The 15755-nt window shown below is 38.7% G+C and overlaps 3 protein-coding genes across 3 annotated transcripts; 1 reads left to right on the plus strand and 2 right to left on the minus strand.

The window, feature by feature from the left end:
- The first annotated feature begins 2855 nt into the window (after positions 1–2855).
- Positions 2856–3906, plus strand: LOC101307875 (pentatricopeptide repeat-containing protein At3g22470, mitochondrial-like). Its single transcript, XM_004295982.1, has 2 exons — positions 2856–3267; positions 3326–3906. The coding sequence occupies exons 1-2, from the start codon at positions 2856–2858 to the stop codon at positions 3904–3906; spliced, it is 993 nt and encodes a 330-aa protein (XP_004296030.1).
- Positions 3907–5447: 1541 nt separating this feature from the next.
- LOC101301950 (probable ATP-dependent RNA helicase DHX37-like) lies at positions 5448–13470 on the minus strand. The gene is made up of 11 exons (XM_004294701.1): positions 13358–13470; positions 12590–12656; positions 12433–12507; positions 12303–12352; positions 12131–12191; positions 11237–11626; positions 10611–10856; positions 10191–10421; positions 8679–8792; positions 7383–8594; positions 5448–7216 (listed from the first exon to the last, which is right to left on the minus strand). The coding sequence occupies exons 1-11, from the start codon at positions 13411–13413 to the stop codon at positions 5756–5758; spliced, it is 3963 nt and encodes a 1320-aa protein (XP_004294749.1). The 5' UTR covers positions 13414–13470; the 3' UTR covers positions 5448–5755.
- A 490-nt stretch (positions 13471–13960) lies between these two features.
- Positions 13961–15744, minus strand: LOC101302245 (cationic peroxidase 1-like). Its single transcript, XM_004294702.1, has 4 exons — positions 15530–15744; positions 14983–15174; positions 14692–14857; positions 13961–14593 (listed from the first exon to the last, which is right to left on the minus strand). Exons 1-4 carry the CDS (start codon positions 15740–15742, stop codon positions 14208–14210), a joined length of 957 nt encoding a protein of 318 aa, XP_004294750.1. The 5' UTR covers positions 15743–15744; the 3' UTR covers positions 13961–14207.
- Between the last annotated feature and the right edge of the window lie 11 nt (positions 15745–15755).

Consider the following 15755-nt stretch of genomic DNA (forward strand, 5'->3'; position numbering starts at 1 on the left):
ATATGTCTGCAAGGATTGATGTCCTACAAAAGGACATGGCGCGACCAAAAGAAGTTGGTCTTGGCGCCATCACCATGGATGGTGATATAGTGACGCCATATAGTGGCAAAATTGGTGTCACAAGGCCGTGTGGCTCCCTAAAAGGAGGGAGGCCCTTAGGTTCGATATATTCTCGCACTAGGAAGAAAGCGAGATTGGCACAACCTAATCCATTGATCAGTGATACTCAAATCCGTCTCATGAAGTCTGAATTGTGATTATCGTTGGGGGACGCCTCAATGTCAAATCCAATCCATATAGAGATCTCTACAAGTATTACACTAGTGTACATGAGGACGTGAGATAATGAGTCTACTATCGAACCACCCTTTGTCAGTTTGGTAGTTTCCGACTAACTGAACATGCAGCCTATGAATGTGGTCATAATAACATCTCTATGGGATCAGAGATATACATGAAGATCTTAAACAGACTTCATTCATCCAAATCAAGTTGCTCCAAACCATAGGAGCATGCGTTTGCTAAATGTATTGAAACGCACATGAACTCTACTTGATTTGGAAGGGATATGGTGAATTATGCCTTTGCGTGTTCATTCCGGATTTACATGGACTCTTGATGGATCAAGAGATGCCAATATGTATCAACATCCGAAGAAAAAGATCTTGGGAAGACACAGTCTCGATAAGGCACTCGATGACTGTATTGATGATCAATCGGCTTAGGCGCTCTATAACTAGTGAGGCCTACATATACTCCCATGATTAGTCAAGGTCTTTGCTCTAAAGAGAGATCCGTTGTTTTGTCTAAAGCAAGATGACAAATATGTGTTAAGAGATGGAGTTCCCATCTAAGTACAAAAAGACGCATCAATGTACTCAACACAATCCCATCTAAGAATATTAGGTGGGTTTTAGTTAAAACCACTCTTTAAAATTAGATGTATATGAAAATTCCCCTTTGTTTAAATCATTACCCAACAACTCTTCTGATGGTTGGAAGTGCTTGAAGAAATACTTTATTGTATAAAAATTAGCATAATAGTTTTCAGAAGTAGAACGATGCCAGCTAAATACAAGCAGAAGGATACATTTTTTCTTTTGAAAGGAAGAAAGAAGGAAAGATTGATAGCTAGAGATGCTTATGGCTTCTGATAGTTGTGCATAATTAAGTAGGTATTCGATTGCTGATTAATTAGTGATGAACATGAAGCAGTACTACGTGCTTGCAGTTTTATGTATTTTCCTATATAATCTATATTAAATTATTAATTAACATAGTAGGTATGTGATTTCTGCCATCTCGCGGACTAATTAATCTCCAGCATAAGCAGCAAGATCATTATTGTAAATATAAAATGGAACTACTGTAATTAGGGATTAAGATTCTACGTCTCTTTCTTTTTTTGTATTTGACAATTTCATTAATTTTGGTTTACAACAACCGTATCTAAGATGAGCTATTGTTAAACTTAATTAATTGAAAATATAGCTTGCTTTTTGCAAACTGTTGATATATATATACAGATCAGATTAATTGCATCATTGCACAATTTGCATGGTACAGAAGGCTAGCTGACTCCTCTCAACTAGACCAAGAGTATACAATATACATGCATATTCTCTCCTAGCTTCTGCAAATTATTATTATTATTATTATTATTATTATTTTAATAAGTATTCACTTGGTCCACCAGCTTAAAATTGGATTTGTTGACTAAATTGTTGACCATGCTAAGTATATATCTTCATGTGGTGGGCCTATGATATCAAATGTGCTGGGCTCTGGCATCTGATCCATTATGTATTGGAATTTAATGACAAGTAACCCATAAATCAGTTGGGTGTTGGAATCTCCACGCACTCACGCAGAGATCTGAGAAAGCCTAAAAAAATTTTGCGAGTTTTGGCGAAGTTCAAAGCCGCCTCAGAGGTTCGAAGCAATCGATTTTAGTTCTGAAATTGAGGGAATACACAGGGCTTGAAGCAGAAGACTTGATCTTTCTGAAAAGCTGAAAATGACTTGAATGTGTACCCAGAGTCAGAGATCCACGCCCACTATATAAACCCTCCCCCTCTCCATTTCTCTCCGTTTTCTTTCTTCTCAACCTGCAAGGGGGTTAAGGATTTTAGCATCTTACTACCACAGCCCCCTTCTTCTTTCTTATCTCAAAATCCAAAACCCTCACTCTCACCACTAACCCAGTTCACCTCACTTTGCTCATGACCAAACCCATCTCTCCAATCCTGTTTTTCATCACGCCCATCTTTGATTTCATTTATGAACACACCCATCTCTTCAATTTCGTTTCTTTCACCTCAAAACCCCTGACCCACAAACTGGAGGGTCTCATCTGAACCATCCATGGCGAAATTCTCAGAGCATGTTATCTTAGTGAGCAAGTTCGTTCAAGAAAACACCCATCTTGAAAAGACCCGACTGTTGCAGAAACGGGTTCGGATCATCCTCACCGACCTTGTTAGAGACCCCCACCCACCTTCTGTACCCAGAGTCAGAGATCTTCAACATGCCTTGAATGTGTTCGATGAAATGCTTCAAAGAAGACATCTTCCTTCTGTTGTCCGTTTCACTCAGATCTTGACTCAAGTTTCCAGATTGAAACATTATTCGGATGTCATCTCTTTGTCTAAACAAATGGTTCAGTGCGGAATTGGTCATAATCACTATAGTGTCTATCTAAAGGGACTCTGCCGGTTGGGTGACACTTGAATTGCTCAGGAAGATGGAAGAGAGAGAGAGGGTGTCAGCCTAACTTGGTTTCCTATAGCACGATCATTGACCGTCTTTGCAAGGACACACTAGTTGATGATGCAATAAACCTCTTCTCCGAAATGATGGGAATTGCTCCTGACGCTGTTACTTACAACTCGTTGATTAAAGGAGTGTGCGACAGAGGTCAGTTTGAAGAAGCTACAAGGCTGTTTTATGAAATGAAGAGTAGAAATATCTATGCAGATGTATTCACCTTCAACATCTTTGTTGATGGACTATGTAAGGAGGGGAAAATCGTAAAAGGCAAAAGGGCGGTTGAAATTATGATTGATAAAGTTCTTGAGCCTGATCAGATTACCTACAATTCACTAATTTATTGTTTACGAGGTGAAATGGGTGAAGCAAGAAAAGTCTTTGATCTGATGCTCGGCAAGGGCCGCATGGTTGATGTTTGGAGTTGTAATATATTGATCAATGGATACTGCTGCGATAAAAAGATTGATCTGGCAAATGACGTTTTTCAGGACATGTTACGTCTGGAACTGCATCCCAATACTGACTTACAACACTCTTCTTAACGGTTTTTGTGAAGCGGGGAGGTTGCTAGAAGCAGAAGAGTTGTACTCTCAGATGCTAAGTTGTGGCCAACTTCCTGATCTTCAAACTTGTGCCATTTTGCTTGAAGGCCTATGTAGTAGCAACGATCTACTTCCAAGGGCAGTGGAACAGCTTACAGAGATGGAAGGTAAAAAGTGGAAACTGAATATCATAATTTACACCATCATCATTGAAGGTATGTGCAAAGCTGGAAAACTAGAATCTGCCACAAACCTCTTCTCTAGTTTGTCATCAAGAGGAGTTCAACCTGATGTGAGGTCATACAATGTGATGATTAATGGACTCTGTGATGGAGGCCTATTGGTTGAAGCGGAAAAGTTGCTTAGAGAAATGGGAGCGATGGGCTGTTCTCCAGATGGTTGCACATATAACATCATCATCCGAGGGTTTCTTAATAACGACGAGATATCAAGGGGTGTGCAACTTATTGAAGAAATGATGGAGATGGGATTCTCTTCAGACGCATCAACTATGGAATTAGTACTTGCTTTGTTGTCTAAAGAAAATGTACATCCAGCATTGTTGCCATTTCTAGAAGTTCCATCAAGAGGTTAAATTGAATAGTTGAAACATAAATTTTCTTGGTGTAATGTTGAATGTAATGTTCATTGTTTTCATTTTTTTAACAATGAAAACATATCTCCTTTTACTTTCATAGCCTCTTCATCCCCCATGGTCGGCTTAGTAGTTTCTTTACATTAAACTTTGTTTTCAATATTTCTGAAAGACTAATTTCTTCTTCTTCTGACAAACTTCCATGACAAAGGCCTTCAATGTAAATCTGTACATAGAGAGTAGTAAGCTGAGGAAATATCGATAACTGGAATTTTCATTTTTCACAAACAAATTCTAAGATATAATCACTTGATATCACAGTTGTTAGCCACTCTCCAAATCCTTACAATTTCAAGTTACACATGACAGTGGATGAAAGTTAAGGAAGTTAAAATCCTTAAGCATATATGCGTGTAGTATACCTGGGACCAAAGCTTGGGAATAAATGCCTTCATTTCAGAAAAGGACAATGCGTTTAAGACATGCAACCACTCATCTACATCATAGGAAATCTGGTACTGAACTTGCTGTCTCAATTATGTAGTGACTCCAAGGATCCATATTGGTGTTCTTTAGCTGACGCGCATAACTTTCTTTGATAACCTGTTCGCGTTATTTTGTCATAGACAGGCCAGAAACCAGTAATGTATTCTCATGTATATGCATAATCAAACTTGAAAGAGTAGAAGACAAAAGTGGAATGCATACATGAATGGCTACATCAGCGTACATTGACACGATCATAAGTTGGCAAGAAACTTTTGGTTTTTGTCAAAATTCTTGACAGCAGAGCTGGAAGTTTTTCATTAAAACCATAGAACTACAAAGAGAACTTCCCAGCGAGGCAAAGCTGGCCTGGACACAGAGAATATAGGTTCTTGTTTATTGTTATGTATGATTGTAAGCATCTTTTCTAAGAAAAAGAACTTCAGTTCCCATTTTCCAGCATCGGTTTCCTCATTTGACCGAAATTTGTTGTGCATATGGATTGTGTTCTGTGTTCAACAATGTCAATATCTATTTTATTTTTCTTGCCAGTTTCCACTTCTGATTTGCCAGTATCATCCATTATGACTATGCCCGGCGTTGCATATTCATCGGCTGTATCGTTGTAAATTTGTAAAGAGATTACAATGACAAATTCTGTATCGCACATATGACACCGGGAAACTGCATTTTGGCCTAGAAATGAGAAACCAGTTTTACAAGAAAGTACTCGATGGCAGGTTCTCTTTATGGCATTACAATGATTTGCATCACATTTATCATTTCTTCGCTTCTAAATAAACAAATCCACACTGTATCGTCGGGCTTCCTTTTCCTTGTTACGCAAGGTTTGGAACTTGTTCATCACTATCATCCTGTCTGATCAGATTGAGTAACCGACGGCCGTGATTGATTGTTGTAATCCAGAAGCTTGGGAACGACGTTTTTCTCCAGGTATTTTGAGATGTACTGATATGTAGCTTGACTTGGATGTACGCAGAACTTTCTGGATTGACCGTAGCATCTTAACGGTCTCTTTTGACGGTCAATTGACAAAACGTTAAAAACTGTCAAGAATTAAAAGTACAAGGGTATACCTGTTTAATTTATAAACCGAGGGACATAACTGTTTTTATGTGCAAAATATAAAATGTCGGTCAAAAAACCAAAAATATCAGACCAAAAAAACCAGCCCTAGAAATCCACCAGTGTTGGCAAACAATAATAAAAAGTGAAATTGCTGGGAGTTCAAATGGAATAATGATCAGGCAAACAGAAAGTAAACAGACTCAAATTTGATTCTGATATCAGGGAAAACAAAATGTTCACGTCCAACATCCAATTTCCAAACCAACCATTTAGTTTATCTTTTCTGTCTCTTTGAAAACCGTTCTCCCAGCTCTAAAACAACTTCCCTAAGCATGACTGACCACAGAGTTGCCAAATTCTTGTGGAAACTCTCCTTAAACCAGTCCTGGATTTCTGAACGCAATTCATCAGGATTCTCCTTCCAGACCTCTCTTAACATAGAACAACTGTCTATCTTTTTGGTGTTCAACTTGGCTAACAAATTCCCAACCCGTCTTTGGCCTTGTGCCTCTGGCCGTAAAATACTTGCTGGAGGTGCCTTCATAAACTCACGAGCATGTTTCAAGCATGGCAAAACCTGACCTTCAAGCAACGCATAAGCGAAAATTGTCACTCGAGAGACATAATTAGTGATAGGTAAACTATGTGGGGGAAGCTTCCATAGACGAGGACCAAAGGCTGGAATGACATCATGCAACACTCGGTCAGTCACAGGCTCATAATACTGTTTCGCATCAGTTGAGGTTGCCGAGAAAGTGCATAAAGACGGAGCATACTTAACAAGCCATTCTGGTTTTACACTAGTTACACCATGCATGTATGGACGTCTTGTCTGTATTAGCTCAGTGTAAACCAAAAATTCGGGGGCAGCATTAGAAACAGCTGACCAACGGTGGAGGAACACAGTCTCTTCAACCATGCAGGCTTGATACCGCACGGCGTGAACTTTTCTATCTACTTCAGATGACCCTGAGGTTCCTTTAATGCGTTTCGCCACCCTATCTGCCCAACCAGCACATATAGCTTGGCCTAAGAGGTCTTCCTCATACAATGAAAGAGGACTTTTATCATGGGAAACCCTCCAAACATGTTCAACTTCTTCCAGATTTCCAAAAATGCATGAAAAACCCTTCTCATTGCCAGATGCACCACATTGATTAAACACAAGTTGGAGCAGTTGCTTTCTCAGCTTGGACATTTCCTCCATAGTTTTCGGATGTAGGGCATTGTCATTGCAGAACTTTACTGGGCTCCTCGAAAGTTCATAGCACTGCAAAGCATAAGCTACAGTCAGAGCATCACTGATAGGATTAGAAAATTTTTCCCGAAACACCTTTATAGTTTCTTTTAGTTTTTTCCTTCTCAACTTTTCTTGCATCTCTGAAACCATTTTGTTCACAGGAGCGCCGGGATTTTCATCCTGATCCAAGTCATGAGTTTTTGAGTCATTTTCAAACTGCCTCACAAAAGGATTTGATAAACTCAATGCAGCCGCTGCTGCAACTGCATATGCTAACACTAATTTACTGCGGGGATAACTTTTCTCCTCGTACATGATTTGAATAACCGTAAGGAGCATCCTTGAGTGGCGAGGACTCATGGGGTAACGAGCCATGGCCTTCCCCACGGGTGTTAATCTGCCATTGCTGTCAAGTGCTTCAAGCGCCTTCAAGCAACGTTCTGCTTCACCCAAGGCAGCAACATCAGGTGGAGTTGGAAATGGAAAATTGGATACCTGGATTCCCACAACACAAGGTCATCTACTAGAATAGGTCGAAAACACACAAACAAAATAAAAATGAACAAGAACAAAAAGGGATAACACTTTTAGATGTAAAATAAGGTAACAAAGAGAAAACATCCGTACAGTTATGAGAATGTAAATGTGAATAGAGAGGAACCTTTTCAATATTCATAGATTTCATTAGAAGGACAACACCATCAATAGGGACCTTCAATATTTCAGCTGGAGAAAAGTCAGGAAATTCATTATTATATACGGCAGAAGAATAAAGACGATAACAATGTCCGGGTCCTGTTCTTCCAGCTCTTCCTTTACGTTGAGCAGCTGATGCCTTACTTATCCACTCTATGTTATATGTTTCCATACCATTTGAGGAATTGTAGTTTTTCACTTTTACTCTGCCAGTATCAACGACATACTTTATCCCAGGTATAGTTAAAGAGGTCTCAGCCACATTTGTGGCAACAACTACTAGTCGATCTCCTTCCTTGACTTCTTCAAATACGCGAAGCTGAGAAGCCGCAGGCAGCATGGCATAGAGAGGGAGAACATGCAAGCCACCAGGAGAATTGTGAATATCAATCTCACTCTTTTTCCCAAGAATAGGACGGAATTTATTACAGCAAGCATCTAGTGTAACTGAACTGGGCTGTTTCCCATCAGAAGTTTTACTGGCCAAAACTTCAAAAGCAGCTTTCAGTGAAGCAATGCTCCCCGTCTCTCCTAAAACATCTGCACCAACACCATCAATTTCTGTGGTATCGTGTAACAATAAGTCCCCATCATCATCAATTTCCACTTCACTCTCTGTTTCTGTTTCTGAATCATACGAAGCATCCAATTCATCCTCAGTTATATTACCCCGATCTTCATCAATGGAGCTAAACCTGTCAACTTGACGGTCGGCTGAATTTTCATCAACCTCAAATGCTTCATTAATCTCATTCATATCCAGTAGTTCAACATTTATTTTAGAGGCATCATGGGTATTATACTCAATTTTCCTTCCAGATGTTTTCATGACCAGTTCTGCTGAAGCTCTACGTAGTTTTCGACACAAGGACTCTACTTCCCTCTGCCCAGTGACGAAGACAAGTATGCCCCCACGGGGCAGCCTCTTGTGAATTGCCAAGACTTTTTTATATGCTTGGTCAATATAGTCCGTCCCAGTTTTTTTTGAGAAGTGAGTGGTTACTGGAAATTGTCTGGTGGGAACTTCTATGACTGGCGGGATTTCACGAAACAACTTTCTACCAGAAATGAAGTCTTCCACTCGCATTGTGGCACTCATCAGCACAAGCTTTAACGGAAAAACTTGTTGTCTAGGATCTATAGATTTTCCAGAAAGCAGCTGCTTAGCATATATTTCCTGCAATTACAAGTACAACTTTTTTTAAATAAACATTAGTTAATAGTAAAACATTCAGTAATAGACACCACACTCAAGCTTCACCTGGCGAGTACTAATTACACGAGAAAGCATTCCAATAAGTATATCCGTGCTCAAGCTCCGCTCATGAGCTTCATCAAGAATTATTACAGAATATCGCATCAACAAAAAATCACTCTGCAAAAAGAGAGGGGGGTTTAGCTACCATGCTGCGTAGGATCTGACATGAAAAGAAAAAGGAATTTAAACAGATCCTCAAAAGAGAACAAATACTTTGCTAAAGAGAGAGGCAATCCAAACAAAGAGAAATCAGTTTGGGGCGGAGCACAAAGGTTCAAGTTCTAAAGGTTTATAGGTGAAACCCTCAAACTAGGACCCTTTGCATAAACACATGCAATTACAAAATTCTGAATTCTAACATAAGTGGAGGGTATCCAAAATTAAAACAATTCAACATAACAGAGGAACTACAAACCATTTCTTGATCAAAGCAAGAGAGATAAACTAATGGGACCCTTTGAAGAGATTCAAAGAGCTACTTCCATCTACCTACTACCTAATTGAAAACAAGTTACAATATCCTTGACTTTCTGCAGAGAAAAGTACTTTTCCTTTTTATATTGGTAAGGAAGAGGCCTAAATTCAATCCCTTCTGATCCTTCTGTTCTTGAAAGATAAAGGAGATACCACATTTGGTCTTTAAAGAAAAATAAGAAAGTCCATATACGACTTTAACATGGTGGACCCTTTTCTTTGAAGGGGGCCCCCAAGCTGTGTGCACCTCAGGTGCCCCCGAGACTGAATTTGTTTTGAGTATTTGATCCATGCAATAAAAATATGTGCGAGGGAATTTCTAATGAGGATTTGCTCAAACATGAATTTTGAGGATCCTCCTATTTCTAGCATGTGATCCATTCATCTACTCATTTTCTATGAATCATACTAAACATCAGTCAAATCTGAAACCATTAACCAATAGGATTACCATCATTTCGATTCTAATTTTATCTGACAGACTGCATTTGTTTGCAGATCTCAGATGATTAAATGGTTATGGATTTGAGAGAGAGAGAGAGAGATCCACCTCTTCAGAAAGAAAAATACCACTTGTAGCTTTCAGTTTTCAGCTTGGAATATGGTTCTGTTATTCTACACTGATTATTTTCTTAAGTCCCCAGTCCCTTTAAATATCATCCTCAAATAGAATTATCCCAATTGGAAACTTATAGTCATTTAAATGTTAGACAAACACAATATTTCAAGCAATTATATGCTCCTAACGGCTAAATGGTGTCCTATATTACTGCTGTTTCTTATTGTAGGGGTACAGAAAGAAGACCTAAAAAGTGGACTATCTAAAGTAGATTGTTGGGAAAAATTGTAGGGTGGACCAGAACAATACCGTCCTTCCTCTTTTTCTTTCTAAATTAAACCCAGGATAAGACAGCGGATATAGGCTCGTTCTACAATCGACCACCTTAAATAAAAACTCAAATAAACAAATTAGAGTCAAGATTTAGTTTCTAATGGATAATTATACAAATCCTGACATTAAAAGTAATAGTTGCTGTGCACCTGAAGCTCGCGTAGTAATATTCCATCTGTCATGAACTTGATGGAGGAACTTTCGCCAATTTTTTTGTCAAATCTAACTTGAAAGCCAACCTCTTTACCCAAATGTAGACCAAGCTCATATGCAACTCGCTTAGCAGTTGCAAGGACTGCAACACGACGAGGTTGAGTGACACCAATTATCCCGCTTCGATGACAAGAGTGGCTTGAACCATAGCCAGCTTCAAAAAGAAACTGCCAGAAGTAAACCAAATTGCAGAAATTAGGAAGATCAGATAGAGTTATGAAAAGATATTGTAAGATGTCAACCAAAGTCTGGAAATTAGGAAGTGCAAGGAGAGCTGAGATCAAACAAAACAATGGGCCATAATAATGATGATGATTATTCTCTTTATTATTTGAGATATAAATATTATAACCCACCTGGGGAACCTGAGTGGTTTTACCACACCCTGTCTCTCCACATATAATAACAGTAGAATGGTCATTAACAGCCTCCATTATCTCCTGTTCCATCATTACTATTGGAAGATCCTTCCTTGTGTTTTCAACTTCAACGGGCCTTGATACATTCACTATAGTTGGAGCAATAAGAGACCGTGGCTCAGCAAAATCTGAAACTTCACTTGTCCGGCTTGAAGTTACTTTTGGGCTCCCTTTTACCCTATCCTACACCATATCCAATCTCGAATGAGTCAGTAAATATACTAAATATACCGATACCATCCCAAAAGATACATGAACTGGTACATTTACAGTTGTCATTGTTGTACATATGTTTAATCAGTTGAGAAACAAGGACATCTACACATCTTTTTTGCATGGTGCTCATAGACATGATCTAATACCCTATCCAAAATAAAATGTTATCTCAGATTGCCTACTGCACACGTGTCACACGGACAGGAATCTGACAGGAGTACCAGAATGTAAGGAATATGTAACCTAAGAGTAAAACAAGTTTTCTTCTAAAAATATTAAAATTGCATAAATGAGGAAGCAAAACAACAAAATTGTGCACTTCACAATATGATAAAAATGAAAATTACCATTGACTCTGTTCTTTCATGGTCATCATTCTCATTGGGAGTTACGTATTCTGGCAAAGACACATCATGTTCCTTGCAGATAACAATTTTAGATGATGAGCTGGCAGCAGGACCACCATCTGTGACATGTCCTCTGCTAGAGACTATCCCCTGCGAGGAGTTCAAACATACAGATGCGGTCTTATGGATTTCTTTTTGTATTACCATCGATTGCACTTGACCACTTTTGTCAAGATCCTGCCTTGATCGAGTTCTTTCTGACTCAGGTTCACTTTCACTACAAGCATCGACATCGACTTTCTTTTTAAATGGTTGGTCAGTATACGGAACTTCTAATCTTGCTTTAGAGAATAGAACAGCCTTCCTACGTCTTTCCTTTTTTGATTCAACCTACATAGAGATGAACCAGTCAAGAATGAAGATATATGCAAACAAATTTTAATGAATATTTTCATTTTGTCTGCTTCGGGAAAGGGTCAGCCAAAGTACTTTGGGTTGTAGTGTTCCTGCAGTCATTTGAGTTCTCTGGATGAAAAGAAATAGAAGGATCTTTGAAGATTACTTTACGTGTAGGTCTGGAGGAGCAGGGAAAAGAGTATGATATTGGACAGGTCTTGGGTCTTCTGTTTCATGGTATTCAAATTCTAGTCTTTCTTCCATTCTATTAGACAGGAAGGCTGCTGTAATCTAGAGTATTGGTTCTTGTAGGGTTGTTCTAGGTTTCCTAATTTTGTTGCTGTTGTTAGAATGTTTGGAGCTTTGTCATGTAGTTCGATTCCTTTGTGGACTACTTGTGAACTATCTTTTTTCTGTATCATTCTTTTGACTGAATAAAATTTCTTGTTATTAATTAAATTCACAAAAAAAATGATGAACACTTCAATAAATACAAACCTGACCAATATCTTTTGATGACTGCAAAAGAGAATGTACACCCTCCGGAAGCTTATACTTCCTGATAATTTAAACATATAAACCACCAAGAAAAACACTAAACAATAAGTTGAAAAAAAAAAAAAAAAAAAACTACAGTAGGGGGAGGGGAGGATGAGGAAGGTAGACTTACCCTAAAGCCTCAATGCTCTTGGATAGCAAAAGGGCTTTTTCCTTATCCTCCTGCAAAAACAAAAGGCACAATAATCCATGTCAAGCTAAAAGACTTAAACAGAAATACACAAATGAATATTTAGACATACCTCCAACTTGTGCAACTTCTTTTCTTGGGATTTGGTCAGCTTCTGTGATTTTCTTGTGCCAAGTATCTTACCCTCCTATGCCAATCCAGATATGAGAAATTCTTTATATAGATAGAACAGAAAAGAAAGAAAAAAACGCACTAGGTTCTGCAAATACCTGAGTGGTGCCCTTCCTTTTCCTGTTTCTCTTATTTGGCAAGATAAATGCATTGCTATCACCAGAGCTGCCAGAAACAAGGAAAGAACATGAATGCCCAAACAGAAAGTGTGCAGTACATATTTAAGTGCCCAGTCCCACCAGACTAAGTAACTACAGTAGCGAATATACTGTAACTTGTGCATGAATAAAAAAACATCAAAAGATAATAACAATTGAGCCAGTTTGCAAAGTTTAGTAATTTTACTACAGTAAGCATGCTTTCAAGAATGCTTTCAAACATTATTCAAAAAAAAAAAAAACAACAACAGAACATAAACGAAGTTACTACCCTAGCAATTGATTCTAACTCTTTTTCCTTTAACTTAGTTAACCTCTTAACTTTCTGCAACTTTGGTGGATCCAATCCACCACCTTCACCGAAACCAGACTAAATCGTAATTCTTACAAATCGGTAGTAATCACTAATTTTCAACTAAACTCTATACAATCAGTATGAGCCAAATTCCAAACACACAGTTTCGGAAATCTCATTGCAGTAAAAGTCTAGAACAAACTACAAAACGCATTCAGCACTAGTAAAACAACACCAATAACATAAACAAACTCACTGCCCTCGCAATCGATTCGAAATCAAACTTACGGTCCTTCCATTCACATACATCAAAACCTAACCGAAATCCAACACTCTACTCAAATTGCTCAGAATCAGAGGTGTCCAAAACGACGCTGTATCATGAAAAAGATACGGAAAAACGAAATCAGTACCTGCTACTGGAAGGGCGGGCCTTGCTCCCAGCTCCGTCTCCCTTCTGCTTCCCCATTATTTACTGTACAGGGTTTTCGAAACGACGTAGTATTGGAGGCGCGAGTTGCAGAGCAAAGAGGAAGAGAGAGAAGAGAGGTTTTCTTTTGAGCCCTCTGACGGGGAGTTAATCGTCTTTTTGCAATCGGGAACTCTGGGAAGGTGTATGATTACTTAATTTGGGGACAGCTAAACCCTAAACCCTGGACTGGCCTGATTAGTTAACTAGAAGTTAAAACAAAAACGAAACGCAGTAACAAGGCTGCGTTTGTGGTAATTATGTTTCGCACTAATCGACTTAATTTTCTGATGTCACTGTTATATTACTGTCATGTCACTCATTTTTTCTGACCGAGTTAGATACTGATGCTATTCGCTGTTAGTAAATTTCCGGCCTCGCGTTTGCAAGTTTTGTAGTTAGGATTAATGAATTAATCATTTCTCACATTAAAATAAAAAATCGAATAAAATAGAGTAACCAAAAATATTTTTTTTCTAGTTGGTGCTTAGTTTACTACATGTTTATAGAGATTGCTGATATTATTTCACGTTTTTGTAATTAGGAGTTTAGGTTCATTTTATTCGATAGTTTCATCAATCAAAGCTAGAAGGTAGCCACGAAACAGCCTTTTAATCACCCTAAACTTCTTTACGGATTTATTTTTTCAACATTTTAACTTTGGCGTCGGTATACAAGTACAACATAAAACATATTCTTTCATTTTACTGGAATAAGTAAAAACAACAATTACTATGATATGAATCAGTTGATTTCACTGAACTAGCTAGATAACGTTTCTCGTGCTGAGCAGTTCAATTTATTTTGCGGCAGTTTGTACGAATTTGACCATTAGATCCAGTAAGCAGGTTGAGGTTCCCCATTTTCACCATGGCATTGGCAAAATCTGCAAAGAATGCTGAAGCTGTGGTGCTGTAAGTTGTAACCTGAGAATCTGTGGAACCACCACTGAAGAGTTGTTGGTCAGAATGCAAGAGACCCTTGCTATTCACCAAGTTCTTGTAATAAGCGTTGTCGAAGAAAACCGGACTTGTAACATCCAGTGGGGAAAGGTTGTCATCACTCCCTGAGTTTGGACAGTTTGATTTCAATGATGTAGAAAATGCTGAGTTGATACTAGTCTCATTGTAGATCCGGTCTCGGAACAAAACACACTTGGCTTGCCCCATTGTGTGAGATCCTAGTCATAAGCATTCAAATTTTCATTAAAAATTATCTGAGATGTACCTGCTCACTCAACTATTTGGGACCAAATATTTTGCATTATATAGTATATACCTGAGAGAGCTACCAATTCTTTGGCACTAAAGCCTTTATTCGAGAAGGCAGAGATGAGGTCATTAACATCTAGGCTCGGAGATGGGAGTTCAGAATTTGCAGCACTTAAACTTGCTGTGGTGGAGTCTCTTCTGCCCAACTGAACTATCCAAGAAGGCCCTCCCAACTGCAGAGATACACATTACTATTGTAAAACATCGACATAGAAACGGTCCTAATCAATTAATGGAACAGATTGATAGTATGACAACTACATAACATTAGCAGGTGCTTATTACTGTTAGGACTTACTGAAACAACTGAATCACGGGCTGCGATGGCGAGGATGTCAGCACAGGAAACAACCCCCGGGCAGATACTTTCCAGCTGAGATTTTATAGTATCGACCACATCAAATCCTCTCAATGAGTTCAAATTTGGTAAAGCTGTTTTCTCCCCAGTAAAATTTGCAGTGTCATCTAATAGCACAGATGCATCACATCCCTGTTTCAGTCAACCAAAGTTTGTCAATCTACAATAGTAATGACCAGGATGAATGTTTGTTTGTGATTCAAGAAATCCAATTGCATATATATACTAATGGTTTTTGTGATTCATGATGGAAAATTGTATCCAAGCTTCCCATTTTTGATTTTACAACTAGCCTAGCGTGACAAGTATAGCAACTCTGATGGCCATAATGAAAATACAAATGTATGTTTTACTTCGTTTCTAGTATGCATGGAAGCATGTCTGTGAATGTGAGGGCGTGTTAAGGAATTCTAGGCAACCCTTAAGCTCCGGAAAATGGTCAACAATGCTAACGTAGAAGAGAAAGAGAGAGGGGGAAGGAACATGCATTAACAAAGCAATCGTGAAAATGGAGACGGAGCAAGGATGCTCCCATGCGATGCTCCTTCACCACTGCATTAATAACTGCAGTCCGAACAGTCGAAAGGGCTCTTGGGCATCTTGTTGCATAATAATCTGAGGACAATTGTGCAGAAGCTATGCTTAACAAAAACCAAAGCACCAGGAAGCAGAAGCAGTTCTTCTGTGAGGTAAAAGCCATAATTCCACAAGAA

The sequence above is a fragment of the Fragaria vesca genome, linkage group LG3, assembly GCF_000184155.1.
Source record: "Fragaria vesca subsp. vesca linkage group LG3, FraVesHawaii_1.0, whole genome shotgun sequence".
Lineage (NCBI taxonomy): Eukaryota > Viridiplantae > Streptophyta > Magnoliopsida > Rosales > Rosaceae > Fragaria > Fragaria vesca.